The sequence below is a fragment of the Amblyomma americanum genome, chromosome 8 (assembly GCF_052857255.1).
Source record: "Amblyomma americanum isolate KBUSLIRL-KWMA chromosome 8, ASM5285725v1, whole genome shotgun sequence".
Taxonomy (NCBI): domain Eukaryota; kingdom Metazoa; phylum Arthropoda; class Arachnida; order Ixodida; family Ixodidae; genus Amblyomma; species Amblyomma americanum.
The window spans coordinates 67,213,593-67,230,711 of NC_135504.1; the positions used below are offsets into that span (position 1 = coordinate 67,213,593).

Here is a 17,119-nt window from a genome sequence, read left to right on the forward strand (position 1 = left end):
GAAAGTACATGCTATGGAGGAGGAGTCTCCTGGTCTTCATGTCCTTGAGGCACGTCTTGCAGCTGAGGTCACGCCGACAGCGTCCACGCAGACTTCCGCGGTATTCCGAAGGCGGCGTGAAGGTCTCCGCTGGGATGACTCGTATGGCCCGCGGACTACCGTGTCCGCAGGCCCGCGAATCGAAGGCCGGTGGGAAAACTGCAGGCCAGGATCCTGCAGTAGTCGCCAGGGCAGCAGCAGCCGGAGGTGACTGCTGACTGGTCTCGCCACAGCTGCCCCGGATGGATGCGGCGAACAGGATACAGGCCGCTCCGTCGCAGCAGGTGGCAGCGAGACGATGTGCACCGGTCAGCAAGCCTGGGTGGCTCCACCGGATCTGCAAAATTGTCGAAACGCTCTCGGCGTGCCTTTAACGTAGGTCACGGGAGGGGAAACGGCATCCGCAAGGGCCTCGTGGCACAATGCCTAACTCGCTAGCAAAACGTGTCGGCGGCTGTGCAAACGCAAAGTTCGAGTGAACAAAGCCCTTTCTTGAGTTGAACGAGACTGCTCAGTTCGTGCGAGGTTACAAAAAAAACGGACGGGCAGCAAAGTGCGCCCCCTCTCAACGTCACGGTCCGGTGGTCATGTCTCTTTTAATGTGGTGCAGGCAGCTCCGAAAAGCCTCAGGCCTAACGACCACTCCGACAACGACCGTGACCACAACAAAGACCCGAAACGGGTTTTGTGCGCGCAGCCGCGAGGAGACATCAGCTTTGTGGGGTGGTCCTACCCCGCTCACTGCACAAAGCAGCTTCTGAGCGGTCGGCGCCCACCGTATCGGACGGTGTCGGAGCGCCCGGTGCCGAGCTGCAATACCAGCGAGCTCGTAGCGGCACCCGTGGCCCCAGGCCACCCGGCTCCCGGAGCCGCGACTCCCAGAGTCGAAAAAGAGATAGTAGAGAAAATATATACAGAAACTCGGACCACCCACGCGGCTTCCGTACTCACTCGCTTCGGGCTCGGCGACTCCGCGGGCGCTAGGCCTCGAACTCCCTCGATGCGGACCAAATCATTCTCACGAAGAAACTCCAGGGAAAAAAATGTGCTGAGCATGTCGAAAAGTTCAAACATGCTGCAGCGCAATACACCTCGCACTCAAGAAAGCATGCCGCAGGTCCTAGCGATCAAAATTCACTCTAGGCCTAGCACTTGTCAAGTCCGGACAAAGAGCGTTCCTCGAACCGAACCGACAGTCGTCCAATGTTCCAAGAGCAGGCCCCACGTTGGGCGCCAGATGTGGGGTTGACATGGGGAGATAAATACTTTCTCCCCACTCAATCGCGGCTGACACGGTTCAAAGCCGCCCGGACCCCACCCCGTGATCGCGTACGCTACCGAGCGCTCGCCGACCACGGCGGGCCTTGCTCTGGGGGAACAAAGGAACGACACATTGGCTGACACAAACAGGCATTTATTGCTACAGAAACAATAACGCCAGCTAGCAACCAGGTACGCTAATGAATCGAGGGCGTCCGACTCACCAGCAAGGTTCCGAGCGAATGTTCGCCCGCGCTAGGGCAAGGGATATAAACTCCGCAGGCCGGACGGGACGAGTACGGGAGCCTGTCTCCCCGTCGCTTCTTCGCCCCGTCGGCGAAGAGCGGAGTCCCGAGCGACGCGTCCGCTCAGGCTGATTATCCCGGCCGAAGAGAGCCCATCTCCCGCGGGCGGGCTTCAGCAGTCTCCCGCGCAGCGACGCTGGCGCCCTCTCTTGCCAGTTAATGTAACTGGCAAGGGAACGCGTTCATCCTCGGGGTGAGACTGCTGCTGCACGGTGCCTGGCGGGAAAGCAAACTCAGAGGGCTGCAGGGCAGGTCCCCACAAGGTCTGGCGAAAATGGTACGAACTAAATAGCATTTGTTGTTGCAGCACATACGGTAAAGAAAAAATTCGTAGGGTACACTTAAGCTCCGCCTTGAGGATATGACGCGATAGCGTAATGAGTTATTTCCCATATATGCAGAAGACCATTCTCTATTTTACAATAATAGATCACTGGGAGTCCTTATACCCCTCCTGGCAAAGTGGTGTAGCTGTTAAGCGATACGTCGCTGCCCTGCAATGGCAGGTGCTTCCAGTGGTGGTCCTTGTGGGACCCACGTTTCTCTCACTGAGCGACCAATAATTAAACTGCCACCTGCCACGGTGGGAAGTTTTCTCACTATCCGGTGGGCAGGTTTTGATGTCACCGCAAGTTCACGTGCCCTAGGTGGCCCACCTGCCTCCTAGGTTGCTCTCTCTGGGGACCACCTGCCAGTGCAATGCCCGTTATTTTTCGCTCACAACGTGGACGTCGACGATAACGCCGACACCGGTATTACTGGACAATGGTGCCTATAACGCTGCCGCGTTAACATAGAGTATACAAACCATTGTTCAACAAAATGCACTTAAGCTTTTTTTTTGCAGATCGTAATAGAAGCGCCATCTTCAGGCGGTCATGATAGTGTCACAAAGTCAGGCATAGTGAATTAACATCAGGAAGCACCATCACAAATGTTCATTGTGAATTAATCTGTCTGACAGTTGCAGAAGCGCCTCAGGCATGCTGTTACTGATGTCGCCAACTGCATACACTCGATTGTTACTAGAAGAGTCGCCTAAAACAGATTTGCAATCATACTCACTCCGTCAGTTGGTCCTGGGCGGCTGAAAAACAGAGACGCCAGTAAGTCCAATGCTATCGCAAAAACCACAAGTTCAGATGCCTCTTAACTAATAGCTCGCAGCTGTAACTCAGTGGCTTTGCAGTTTGGTTGATGATGCCAAGGTCGCGGGTTAGATACTGACCGCGGCACCCTTATAAAAATTTCTTTAGACAGTCTATATAATGTCCACAGACTTCTATCTATAACGTGTACAGACTCCCTATAGACAAACACAAGAAAGGTCTGTGGGCAATACAAATCCTATAGACAGTCTATAGACAATCTATAGCGTTATGGCCATACACTTTGGTAGACGTTTTTGTATATATGGACAGTCTATAAATTATTATTGACCAAAATAAATATCAATAGAAAGGCAATAGAGTCTATAACAAATCTTTAGAGTGTCTGGACCATTTTTGTAAGGGCAGCCGCATTTTGACGGAGCTCAAATTAAAAACGCCTTTAAGCAGTGTCTTGTCACTGCACGTCAGTGAACCTTAGAGGGTCTAAATTATTCCTCAGCCCTCCACTACGGCATCCAATCTAGAGCTCATGTGTTCATTCTGGACGTTAGACCCCACAGTTTTCAACATTCTCGCACCTAATCGCGAGCGAGACGCAGAAGATAAAGAGCAGTTGCAGTGCCTGGGGAGCTTGTGCTCTTTTCTGCTTATGTATTTACCATTAGGATACCAGAAAGTTTTAAGTGGAAACCGAGGTTTGAGTGCATGGCCTTTCTTTCGTCCTTCAATCTTTGAAAAGTTGTAACTTCCCTCAAGTTACATTGTTTCCATGTCTCACTTTTAAACGCAAGCCCCGAAGACAAATACTCAAATAATTAGTGCGTGTAGAAGACATTTATCTAGGCTAACAAAGTAGCCTTTTACTCTTCGTAGCGCTTTTACAATCAAGGGAGAGTTACAAACCTTCCAAATAAATTACTTTCTCTAGCCTGTCTTCATCCGTCTAAATGTCCGAAAAAAAAATCAAGCCGCTGTAGATATATACAGGCAGCTAATTAGCAACAGTGTAAATATTTCCGGCCGTTTTCTTTATTGCATTCCTTGCTCTAGTGAGCACACGAGGAGGTGTCTGTGAAATAAGACAGAGTAATTTGCAGTACGTTTGTGTTGCGCTGCCATCCGGAAGCCTAGATGTGCGCTCAAGTGTTCTCCAGATGCCGAAAAACCATGGGCCGATCAACAGTAGTAGCACCCCATACAGCGCTTCCTTATCAAAATATCTCAGAAATAATAATACGGTATTTCTTATCCAAGCGCATAGCTGGCATGAGTGGCTACGCAAGTGCTTGCAATGCTACAATCCCCTTCAACACTAGATGACACGCGAAAGAAGGCTCCACGTGACAATTCCGCGAACCTTTAATCCAGGCAGAGAGCGTTACCCTTAACATGTCTTCAACTGGAAGAAGTCAGATATGCTCTAACGTGATTGTGCTATCGCGAGGTGTCTAAGGCCAATGAATAACAGCTGCTTCGAACATAAGAGATTACAGGGTTAATTGGACATATATGGGACGGGCATTGGTCCCGTAGTGGACATAGGCTGGTTATGATGATGATGATGATAAGTGACATCAGAGTTTCGGGTTAACGCACCTTGTATACTGACGCGGCGATCCATTTCGGGAAGAAGGTATGGAACGGGAGGAAGAGCTTGCGGAAAAGGAGGTGGCGGTGGGAGAGCCAGAGGAGGCGGAGCAAGAGAGAGAGGAGGGGCCACAGGCGGAGCGTAGTAGCCGTTGTCGAGGGCCTGGTAGTAAGAATATTGGGCCTGTGCTGGCTGCGGCGTCGCGGGGTAGTCGAAGAAGTCTGTATCGTCTAGAAGAAAGAACATAACAGCATGGGGTCTGTATGGTCCAGAATAAAGGCCATAACAGCATGAGGTCCGTATCGTCTAGAAGAAAGAGCATAACAGCAAAGGTCTGTATAGTCCAGAATAAAGGCCGAAACAGCATGAGGTCCGTATCGTCTAGAAGAAAGAGCATAACAGCAAAGGTCGGTATAGTCCAGAATAAAGGCCGTAACAGCATGAGGTCCGTATCGTCTAGAAGAAAGACCATAACAGCAAAGGTCTGTATAGTCCAGAATAAAGGCCGTAACAGCATGAGGTCCGTATCGTCTAAAAGAAAGACCATAACAGCAAAGGTCTGTATAGTCCAGAATAAAGGCCGTAACAGCATAAGGTCCGTATCGTCTAGAAGAAAGACCATAACAGTATGACGTCTGTATGATCTAGAATAAAGGCCATAACTGCATGAGAAAAGTGTTTTAACGGGAGGAACCGATAAAGAATCAATCTTATCATAGCTTTAAACTGACTTTGACAGGTATTTGATGGACGGATGGCGTACGGGGCGTTGACAGGTTTGCTTTGAATTGCGACCAATGCTTTGCGTGCGTTAAACTGGAAAACACCTAAATTCACCAGTGCTGCTCTTAAACAGTGTTTTGTTCATCATTTGTGACAAGAAGTTCACGAGTGACGCGTGAAGTGTACATTGAGGCCTCGCCAAATAACGCAACTAAAACTGTATTCTGAAGAAAATCCTGAAGAAAAGCAGTGTTTCTGCAGCTGAAAGCACGTTGACAACCAGTTGCCACCCTATCCAAGTACGAAACTCACACATCCCACCGTTACTACTTTAGGAAAGCAACCTTTGGGTTGGCTTCATAATCAGGTTTTTGTATGTTACATTGGAAACGCACAGCAGCATAACATCCGGCTAAAACTTTCATCTCACTGCAGAAAGAAGAAAAGTCATATGACAACGAATAAAAACAAAATTAAAAGTTGCCCACTGGATCTTCCTAGTGAGCAATCCCACGTAGACACAAAAGGACTACCTTTCCTGGCAGTGCATAGCTACACCGTTAGAACTAGTAACGCATTTTTGTGTGGAGCAGTGAATTAACGCTGTGTGAATTATGCAGATACGAACGTAGTACGAATCCCTGCGTTGCATTCGGTTTGTTTTCTTCTTCTATATTGCGCTAACTGTTTAAAGCATGCAAAATAAGTACTAATTTTCCTGGGTGCGTGTTACCTTAAAGATTAACCACCTTACTACGTACGGCACACTGAGGAATAATTGTGTTTGTGAACAGACATCACTAGAAAAAAATCTGTAAGATAACTTCAGTCGCAGCAATTCTCGAATCCTTAGCCGAAAGATGGCGCTCTGTACTTTCGTGAGAACTGCACATAAGCTTACCACAAAACCTTCATTAGTTCGGTTACTTACCTGGCAATGGCTCACCAGCGCGAATGGGGCCTGTCGAACAAAAACCCGTTGTTTTGAGCTGAGGAAACGAGATATTCCTAAAATAGTACCTATAGGTTCGCTTTTGCTTATATGTACCGTCATCAAAATACAGTGCCCAGTCGTAAGCCTGTCGGTATTACAGCATCCAAAGCTTTCCTTAACGTCCATAGGGCGTATATTATAAGACTCCCCACACCCTGTGATACAATGGCGAAATAATTGCGTAGTAAGATTGCATTCACAGAAATTAACGCTAGGACAGAACGCACCGCACATTTTGTACTACTACAGTAAGCACCTACAGTAAGGTATTTGAAAAAAACCGAGGAACTATACCGGCACCGGGACCAGCGTACCAGAGAGATTATGGAAGCTTTTTTCATAAAGAAAAAATTAGAGCGAGCATAAGCCAACCCTCTATCACATGATGCGATGCTGAGATACGGTTCTTGGACAATACCTGATTTGCCATGGGTCATAGAAAAGGGCGCCCCGCGCTTTCTGTTCAGTTTTTGAGTTTGTTCCTTGTGTTGATTGTCTCATGTGACGGCTGACTTCGCCGTTTTTTCGGTCGCTTTTGTATGTGTTTTCCCCTTCAATAAAACTTTAGTTGCGAGACAGCGCTTGTGTTGTGCACCTCTTCTTCGTCCGTCGTCTTTGTTCGCGCTGTATTTTCCTTTAAAATGAACGTAACCAAACTAGCCCAACTTTCCATCCTACTATAGTAAGCACCTCCCCAGATTTTATTATATGCGCAATAAAGAAAAAATGATGTTGTTTTGTGCGTTTCTCGCTCAAGATTCTGAAGTTATCCTTCTGTTGCTGGCTACTACTGCTTGGTATGTACGCAATCTTTTACAAAAAAAAAAACTGTGGAACTTACCCTTCTCCCATAAGCCCCAGAATTTATCGAGACCTGTTTGTCGCTGTTGCTGCTGCTGGTTTTGATATTTCTTTTCTTTGGCCAGCACGAGAGGCGATAGTCAAACGCGGGCGGTGAAGGTGAGACCGTTGTGTCAAGCAGCTGCGCCTTGTAGCCCCAGAGAAACATTCTCCCACCAAATGTGACGTCATTCGACGAATGTCACGTGTGTATACTGAAAAAACAGCTTTTACTCTAAAAACAATAGAAGTAGTCGGTTAGATAAGAGCATAAAGCCTTTATCTCATCTCTTCCATTTAGTGTGAAGAGACACAAGCAGCGTCAGTCAATCGACGCCTGTTAAACTTGTCATACTTCGCAGTGCATGGAATTGTGCCGTAGCTTTTCATTGGCAAGTATATGCTACACCACGTATTTAAGCTGTTAATTACTATCCTCCTGCTTTAGCCAGGCATTGGTAATTTAAACGAAAAACTTTATAAGAGATGAAGAGAAGTTTCGTGCTCCAACATCATTTTTTATTTTCCGTTCTGGAATACTTACGCAGAGAACCGTGATAAAGCTCGCTGAACACGGCTATAAAAGAGAAGCCTCAATTAAGTACTCGTGCAGTGGAAAGCCTTGTGCGATGAACAAAAACTTTTAGTTTAAACTTGGCTAAACAAATTATCTCATCGTAGGTAGTACCAACACCAGAAAGAAATGCTCCGCGAGACCTCCGCAGCGTTTGTTTGTTGTTTTTTTTTTTGCCTGCTGTAGATGGCGTTAGCTGTATTTTGCGAATCGGTCTCGGAATAATTAGGACAGAGTTCGCTTGCTTCTCCTTGGGCGCAACAAAGCGTGCAGCAGAAATAAATTCCCACTGCTGATGCAATGGTTTCGATCGAACCAATCAATCACTTGATTCATCCCCAAACCAGCGAGGGAAAAAACTCCGAGACCACAATCACTTGGTAAAGCATTGCTGGCGCCATCTGTTTTCAGAATACAATACTACATATTGTATAATATAACCTATGAGATGACCCACCCAATCCTTTTGATCTCGGAGGCCATGGCTGCACTCCCAGTAGCAGACAAAGTCACGCACCGTTGCGCCGACGACCGAGAGTTCTCCGTTGTGCCGGCGTCAGCTTCAACACAGCCTGCCCCATTTGCTCTCCATCTGCGCTTGTACATTTCGGAAAGAAGAAATTAGTCTTGCACTGGTTTCGTCCGAAGGTTGAGAATGATCACCACGTTTCTTGTACGATGTTCGGCGGAGATTGCCGAATCTTTCAACTTCAAACATTAAGGCATAGCAAGACCTTCCATTCTACCAGCTTAATTGTTTTCTAAAGCGTAAAACCACTTCCTACCGATCTGCGCCTTTGATAATATCTAGTATTAAGGAATTTTAAAACGAACTGTGTGTGCATTCTCAATCGCATAGGAATATTTATTCAAACACTTGGTTCAATGTATGTTTGACAAGTTTGCCCGACCTTGGCCTTCTCGCGGCATCGCAGCACGCTTTGGAAGAAAACTGCAGTTTCTCTGCTCCCTTATTGACCTGAAAAGTGTCTATTAAGAAATGAAAAAGCGTTGTTGTGGAAAGGAAATGGCGCAGTATCTGTCTCTCATCTCGGCGGACACCAGAACCACGCCGTAAGGGAATAGATAAAGGAAGGAGAAAAAGAAGAAAGGAAGAAAGAGGAGCGGTAGTGGAAGTCTCCGGAATAATTTCGACCACCTGGGGATCTTTAACGTGCACTGACATCGCACAGCACACAGGTGCCTTAGCGTTTCGCCTCCATCGAAACGCGGCCACCGCGATCGGGTTCGAACCCGGGTACTCCGGATCAATAGACGAACGCCTTAACCACTGAGCCACCGCGGCGGTCTAAGTTCGGAAATGCGGAGCCACGTTAACGCAATGTCTGAATGCCTGCGGCGTTCAGCTACTGAGGGCGTGGTCAAGGGATACATTAAAACCTCGTCGGCAGTGTTTCCACCAAGACGCAATGCTTAGGAACGGTCCTGTAACGATATTTAGGTGTAAGGTAAAGAACCTCATGCGTGGCGAAATTAATCCAAAGCCCTATTCTTTGGTACCTCAGAGCCGCTGTTTCAGCGACGGCACAGCAAACGCCACATTTATCGGGAAATGTCCCCAAGGTTTTAAAAACGCATGCTTTAACGTGCTGGTCATTTACGACACTATTCACATGGGTCAGGAAGCATTGGCTTTCGACAGCATTATTTGCCTGGGCATGAGACCATGAGCTGCACCTGGACTGCGTGAGCCACGGAGATCGTCGGGCTTAAAATTTGTAGACTAATTAATTGAGGAGGTGGGGTGACTTCGTATGAAATGTTGAGGCCGGCACAACAGAAAATACTGACGCTGCCATTGCGAGGTCAGTTCTGTTACAGCCGTCCGCGACAGGTCCACCTGGAACGTTAGGGATATGCCTCGTCTGCATGCGCGAAATAACGACGCTCCGCGCGAGTCGATCTAAGGCAGCTGCAGGTACTTAAAAAAGCTATCTAATCAAACTCGAAGTTAGGGTAGCCCAGCAGCGTTGATACAAATAACCGAGAGATGGTCTGAACTTCGTGCTCACCCATTTTCTTCGACTTCTTCGTCTTGCTTTTGGCAGAACGTGCGCTCTGCAGTGTTCGTTACTGCGGCCAACGTTTTCTTCTTTTCCTGATTCCTAAGAAAACACTTTGCGTTTTTCATTTTAATTCGAAGATTTGCCACGTGGCATTAAAATAGGTTGTAGATAAGCCAACGGAGGTGGTGCAGACATTTCTCTTCCATAAACCTGAGCAGGATCCTGATCATAGCCTCGTCTGTTAGCCACGAGGAATGGTGTTCCTCCCTAGTAGCCTTAAGTTGTTGTCCTCTTTTGGAGTGCCACATACCCACACGGCTGACTGGATAGGGTGCCTTGTATGGACAACAACAAGAATTACTAGAAGGCTTACTGGAAGTTGTATAATTCCAACTTCCAGTTATCATCGTGTTCTTCAGTCCTGTGTTCCTGGGCACGTCCACAATAGGTGAAGATCCACCGCAGTGACCACCATGGAATATTTGTTACACGTGCTGGACACTGCATCTTCCAGTGCACACCATCATGTATTGCAAAAACTCACACTCATCCCGATTCTAAGGAATATGAACTGTTGGACTCAATGAACTTATTGGACAGAGACAGGCACAAAGACATCTAAAGAGAAAGTACATTACGCCCGTTGCAGCTGCATACAATGAGGTGACAGTACAGCCACTGAAAATGATAGACTCCCCCACCTCTCGACCCCCCGCCCCCTCCGTGGGCATACACTATGCAATGACTACTGTGCGTTTGCGTCAACGTGGCCTAAATGTTCAGGGAACCACGTAAGCGTAATAAAAGACTAAAAAAAAACATCACGCACTAACGATATCTTTAGGCTTACTTAGTACACTGGAACTGCAAATCGAAACTGACGTGTGTTTTTCAAGGCCCTTGATAAAATTAGGCTGACGGCACCAATTTGGCTGTATGTTTCTGTTTGCGTTTTAAGTATGAATCGCTCTCAGCTCTCATTCCCGGCAAATTTCTTCGAAAGGAATACCAAAGTCGCGACGAAATTATTAACGAAACCTCCTGCCTCAGGAGGAAAATTACGCAATGCATGTGATGTGTAGCATAGGCGCCCTGCTAACTCGACGCACGCTAAACTATGCCACACGTTAGATAGGCTCTGGTAGTCGTGTAAAAACGCAGGTCGTGTTACTGCACTGACACACTGTACATCTTGTGCCGTTGTTAAACGGCGCATAAGTACATAAGAGGTTGGACACAAATAGAAGATACCAACTTAAGCGAAAATAGCGCAAAAGACGAGGACAACAAGGAAATAAAACAACATGACCAGCGCTGACTCACAACTCAAGGTTTATTCACAGGAAGCAAGGAATATAAAGAGGGCAAACAATCAAGATAGCAAAGCAAACAGACGTGTAGCTACGTGGAACCTAGGAAACGAACCTCACTGTCGTGCACGCATACCGACGGGCTGCAAATAATAATAATAATAATAATTGGTTTTTGGGGAAAGGAAATGGGGCAGTATCTGTCTCATATGTCGTTGGGCTGCTAACGCACAATCTAGTTTTTTCTTCATGTAAAAAGCCTCCATAATCTCTCTGGTTAACTGCGTTGGGTGACTGTACGATACATCATTGTGATGAAAAGTAGGGAACCAAGATTTGCACTCTCTAACATGATCGACTAGATTAGTAAGTTTATTAGGCTCGAAGGCATTAGCTTGCTCAGTTAGGCGCGTGTTAATACCGCGGTATAAAATAGGGGTTGTCTTTTGAGCTCCTAAAATACTTAACAGCTTGTGCACTATGGTGGAAAGACAGGCTGAAAAACAAAATGAATCCCAAAGTACCTCTGGAATTAAACATAAAACTAAGTATGTTCCATGCTCTGAAGGAGTTGTTTATAAAATTCCTTTTTCCTGCGGAAAAGTCTACATTGGCCAGACAGGTCGTTGTATTAACACGCGCCTAACTGAGCATGCTAATGCCTTCGAGGCTAATAAACTTAATAATCTAGCCGATCATGTTAGAGACTGTAAATTTTGCATCCCTACTTTTCATCACAGTGATGTATCGCACAGTCGCCCAACGCAGTTAACCAGAGAGATTATGGAGGCTTTTTACATGAATAAAAAAAACTAGATTGTGCGTTAGCAGCCCGTCGGTATGCTTGCACGACAGTGAGGTTCGTTTCCTAGGTTCCACGTAGCTACACATCTGTTTGCTTTGCTATCTTGTTTGTTTGCCCCCTTTATATTCCTTGCTTCCTGTGAATAAACCATGAGTTGTGAGTTAGCGCTGGTCCTTTTGTTTTCTTTCGTTGTTGTCCTCGTATTTTGCGCTATTTTCGCATAATTATGTATCACCAACTCGCCCGTCTTGCCATCGTGTTGAGAAAATACCAAATTATAGTATTATCATGTAGAATTTTGTCGAGAAAAGACCTCATCCTCATCCGCGATCATGCATGGACAGGTATCCATCCAGAGGCAAAGACGAAGTTGTAAAGAGCAAAGCGGGTTGCCTAGTGGTTGTAGCGTAACTGACACATATCGAAAGGGAATAAATCACCGGCATGGACGCGGCCCATTTCTTCCCTTCTTCTTACTCTTCAGAGAGGGAGGGAAATTTCATTCGGCACTTCTTAGCGCTTGGTGGCACTAGTGCCGCAACCTTAAATGGAGCAGGGTGAGCGAAAATATAAGCAGCGTCTTCTATAAATAACGGACGCAGCGCGGAATTTACGCTGGTGCTTATGCGGTTGGCTCCATCGGCTTTAACCATTTTATGTACTACCTCCGAGCGAAGGTGAGGTGACGTCCAAGGCTGCTGAACACGTCTTCAGGCAACATGCAAATTGCAATTAATTTCTTTTTGGCAGAACTTGACCTTCAGGAGCCTTAATTCATTGAACAGATTTCGTGTTATCTGCAATATATTTATTCACTGAAAACCATCCTGTTATTCTTGGAAATCATGTCTTGTCAGCACCGGAAAAAGGCGAGTTCAGCGCACTGTGTCTCACCCTCCCTTCGTCCGTCGTCTGCCAGCGCTTCAGCGTTCACAATTTAAATGTTTCTTCTTTAGAATAGCCGACTTTAAAAAATACACAGGCTGGGGAGCTCTTTCTTCACTGGCTCGAACTGCATTCAGATTCGCTATCTTAAATGTTTTTGGCACCTAGAGCCAAGTGGTAGTTACGTGGTTTCACCGAAATAGATGGGCTCAGTTTGATCAAATCAGCATTCTTTAGCTGAGATTTTCGAAAGAAAGCAGGTTTCATATAATTACTCGTACAGCGCGTTTCTAGTAAAGGCCAACTGTGTGGCAGCTATACAAAGTTTTGCTGACTATCCCTCGTGTGAAATGACCAACATCTCGTCTCAGTTGATTGGTAAATATGTCAGAAAAGGTTGTTGATAAATTTTTGGAGAGCAGGCATATAATGGTCGGTTGGAAGAAATGGGTGACATTAAGGAAAGGCAAGCTCAGCCAGAGGGCCATACGGGAAGATTTTTTTTTTGGATTCTGAAATTATGCGCGCAACGAGGATAGTTGGGAATTAATTGAAGAAGCATTTGTTCTGTGTAGCCCACAGTAATTATTTTTGATGGCGTTAATTATCATATCGTATCTGTGCGAGCTTGCTGGTAGAAGGAGGACGAAGCGCAACGCCATGCTTGCAGGCTTTCTCCGAACTGTGGGAGTGAACCCCTGGGTCTGTTTTACCCCACCTCTTTTGCGTGTTGTCCGTGCCTTGTTATAACGCTAAATAAAGCACATTACAAATAAGCACACACTGAGTATGGCAAATTTTTCTTCTTTCATACGTGTTTTAGGTGCTGCGGTGGTATTGCTAATATCTGGCTTTCTCAGCGAAGACGCACAAGCCCTCGGTACCGTTCAGGGCCAGAGTTACAAAAGCAGGCTCGTGGCAAAAGGTGGTCGGTCTACAAAGCCCTGTGAATAGCATAATACCAGAAGGCCCGTTCGGGATAAAGAACTCTGCATGTCTCATAGATGAACTCCAAAAGAAAGGCAGCATTTTCAGTAGACATCGAGTACCTTTTCTGCTCGATCCCTCACGACCAACTGTTCCACGCGGTCAAAGAATTTGTTGATGAGTCCGGTGAAATGGTCTTTCAAACAAGGTGCGGAATCAAAAGTGAAAGCTATTTGAAGCTATATACAGTCTTTGTCGAAAGTACATAGCCCAAGAGCTCCGCTTGTGAGCCCTGAAGCGCGGCTCCTCTTGAATACTCAGACCCTAATCTCAAGAAGGTAAGATGAACTTTTATCCACAACACTCTCAAGCTCAGGACTGTCGAATGTGCTTAAGAGCCGCGGTACAGAGCTTGGAAGCAAACCCGTTGGGCTGCATATTTTTTACAAAGACAATACCTTTTTTTTCTATTCTTGTTGAGTTTAATAACAATTTCATATTTTAAAAAATGAAATTTTCATAAAAGCATATGTAGGCCCTGTGCTTTGCAGTATGTGTTTAGCAAAGTCTGACCACTCGCTTTCAAGCTTTGTAGAGGACGCGCGTGTTGTGCGAATTGTCAGATGTGTTAATGACTTTTTACTGACTTTAAACTCTAGGCCAAATGACTGTGACCGCAATGTAGTAAAATACATCCATGGTGCCTTTAAGCACTGCGCGTCCCATTTGAGGTTGTCTCAGGGATTAGCCACCCACAACTCCATTCGGTTTTTGGAGTAGTTAATAGCCTATTCAGGCGAAAGCCATGTGTTTTAGGTATACTCACTTAGAACAAGAAAAAGGACTCTGCCCTGTGATCCTAACCATTAGTAAATACTCAAAAGCGGGGTTGCCATAGCTTCCTTCCAAATGCTGTGAAAAGAACTGCTGCCACACTATGTCACTCAGTGTCACAAAGTAGGTGAAACGCATCTCTGATGCGGGCTTTCCATCAGGAATGAAGAGAACGGTAGTGGAATTAGTGTTAACTCTCTCGGGGACAGCGCATATTTTTTTGCGACATTGATGAAAAATTTTTATTGCACGAGCCGATTAGGGGCACAGAAACGGTTCTCAACAAATTTCACAATTTTAGTACGAATAGTTCAGTGAAAAAAAAAACTGGGAAATATTTGTCGCATTGGCACTAAGGGGGGGATAAAGAAAATGGGGCGTATTTGTCCCGTTCACCTACATGGGTTTCCTCACAGAGTTAATTTCAACTGACCACTTCATGAACTTGTTGGCACTTGTTTTCATGTTATTGTTCTCTTGTTATTGAACTTGTTCGCATAACGTTTCCTGTCTTGGAACACCAACGGCACCTACGCTTGTGTTGAAGTTTCACAGTATCGTAATTTTTGCCGATGAGTCGAATTCCATCCGACACACCAACAGTTTTTGTCAACTTTTTTCACCCTCCTTGTTCATTCGTAAGGGCTTCTTGCTGTTGGTGGTTCTTAGTGTTTGAGAGTGGATGATTTGGCTCCCAAAAACGATCACTGCATGCGATATTTGAAAATTAACACTCAAAATTCGCTCATTGCACTTAGCTAAATTTCCAACACTTTTTAGCATGGTGAAAAAAAGTGCTTTCCTCTTATTGCCTGTCACCTGAACTCTTCAGACAGAACAAGTGCACGTTGTGATCTAGAATTGTTCCTCTCTGTGCAGAAACAGAAGGATCACTTACTGAGCATTTTGATTTCGTTTTTAACCACATCGAACATAGCCAAAAACTTGCAACGCCCCCCCCCCCCCCCCCCCAAGAAAAAAAAAACGAAGTTTCAAGGTCTCGCCTCACTGTCTCCTCTAGGGAACGCGGCTGCAGCCATTTTTAAACAAAGGATTCAAACATTAAGATAGGCGGCAGCACTGCATAATTCAACGCGCCAGGAAAAAAAAAAAAAGAACGTCGTTTCAAGGTCTCAATTCGCTGGCTTTTCAGGTGGACGTGGCTGAAGGCATTTTAAAACAAAGCACTTAAACCTTAAGATAGGCTGCAGCACAGCATAAGTGGGACTGCCGAGTCCCATTTACTCTTACGTGCTGTTTAGTATGGGGACCAAAGTGGACATATGTGTCCTGTTGTCCCAAAAGGGGCTGAATAAGATGAATGGCGGTGTTAAGAAAGAAAAGGAAATTACTGCTGACTACGATAAGAAAATTCAAGTTGTGCCGTATTTGCACAAAGTGGCGCACAATATAAAAAAGTCCCCAGGCGACAACACAACTTTAAGGTTTTTGCGCACGAACTACCCCTGGCGGAAAAAGCAAACGCTGCACTCTTAATACTAGAAATATGTTTGCAAAATGGAAAACTGCAGTAGTCTATAAGAGATCGCTTACCTGAGGAAAATTTTACATAGGACAGACGTGTGACTATGTGAATGAACGGCTGCACGTGCACCGAACAAAATTTGGCGCCGGAGAGGACGGCAGTCTTGCATGGCATTGCAACTGGTGTCGAATGAGATGTTCCCCAATTTTTGAGGATTTTTATATTCTAGGCCTTGGAAACACACGGAAGGCACGTAAAATATTTGAAGCCTTCGAGATAGCGAAACATTACGATGATTGTATCAGTTGCCTATCTCTACCACTCACATCTAAGTAATTTTTTTCTTTTTTTTAATGACTTTCTGTAGATTACCTGTCCTGGCTTGGGGCATACGTGACTGTTAGTGAGTGGTCTGTTTTCAATACAAAAATTTCAGTTGTTAGTCCAGCCCCTGTCCTGTGTGGTTCTCTCTTGTGTATACATTTTTTTTTTTCTGGCTGGCAAAAATCCTCTACAGCATATCTAATGAACTGGCATTGCCCTGCATTAAATTCATTAACTGTTAAGTGATGTTTATGGACCAAAGCTTTGTTCATCAGCATGAAGTTCAACCATTTCGGTATGTAAAATGCGCGTGGCGCATTTTCCTTTCCTTTTTTTGCGAACAAATATGGAAATTTTCCTATTTCATCGTTGTAGCTTTTCCTTGGTTTTCAAGGGAACGGCACATGTTGATCAAACGCGCATGATCAATAAACGATGCAGTCAAAGCAGCCATAAGAGAGACAAAGACACATCTGTGCAATTATTCGGCCAGGTTATTGCATGACTGCAGTTCGTGAGAAAGGGCCGGCGAGTCGTCGCAACACACGACGATCAAGTGTGCCTGCCGCGCTTTTTTCCACCAGGCTTCAGACAAGAGACGCTTTGGCCGCTGCTTCCTCCATTCAGCAACCATTTCCCATTGTGTCTTCCTCTGCTACACACTTAACATCTCTAGATGAGCCCAGTGCATTCAGCGCTGAATGCTAAAGTTGCTTGTTCGCAGCGCTCCATCCGCTCACACATTCGCTGGTTTCCCCGCGGCACACTAATTGCTCTGGCAGCCACCGCGCACACAGCGGCGTCAGTGAGAGAAAGACGACAGCAACGACACTGTCAAGCAGCGTCTCCTCTGCGACGTCATTCGTCAGCAGCCGCGCATCCTAGCGGCCGTAGCACATAGACAAGACGGGACTGTCGCTCAGTCTGCGCGTCGCGTCTTTTAACATTTGTGTCGTACCCGAGTGCGGCCAACGGTGCCGCGGCTGTTCGGCCTCTTCGGTGCGCGTTATACGTGAAGAGGACAGAGAGAGAGGGGGAGATTGAGGATGGGATGGGGAGGAGGTGGAGGAGTGCAGAAGGAGCGAT

At 46.1% G+C, this 17,119-nt stretch overlaps 1 protein-coding gene across 1 annotated transcript; it reads right to left on the reverse strand.

Annotated features, from left to right (window-relative positions):
• Positions 1-2,665: 2,665 nt before the first annotated feature.
• On the reverse strand, positions 2,666-8,022 carry LOC144102460 (uncharacterized). Its single transcript, XM_077635726.1, has 5 exons — positions 7,953-8,022; positions 7,406-7,438; positions 5,959-5,988; positions 4,313-4,534; positions 2,666-2,691 (listed from the first exon to the last, which is right to left on the reverse strand). Exons 1-5 carry the CDS (start codon positions 8,014-8,016, stop codon positions 2,666-2,668), a joined length of 375 nt encoding a protein of 124 aa, XP_077491852.1. The 5' UTR covers positions 8,017-8,022.
• Between the last annotated feature and the right edge of the window lie 9,097 nt (positions 8,023-17,119).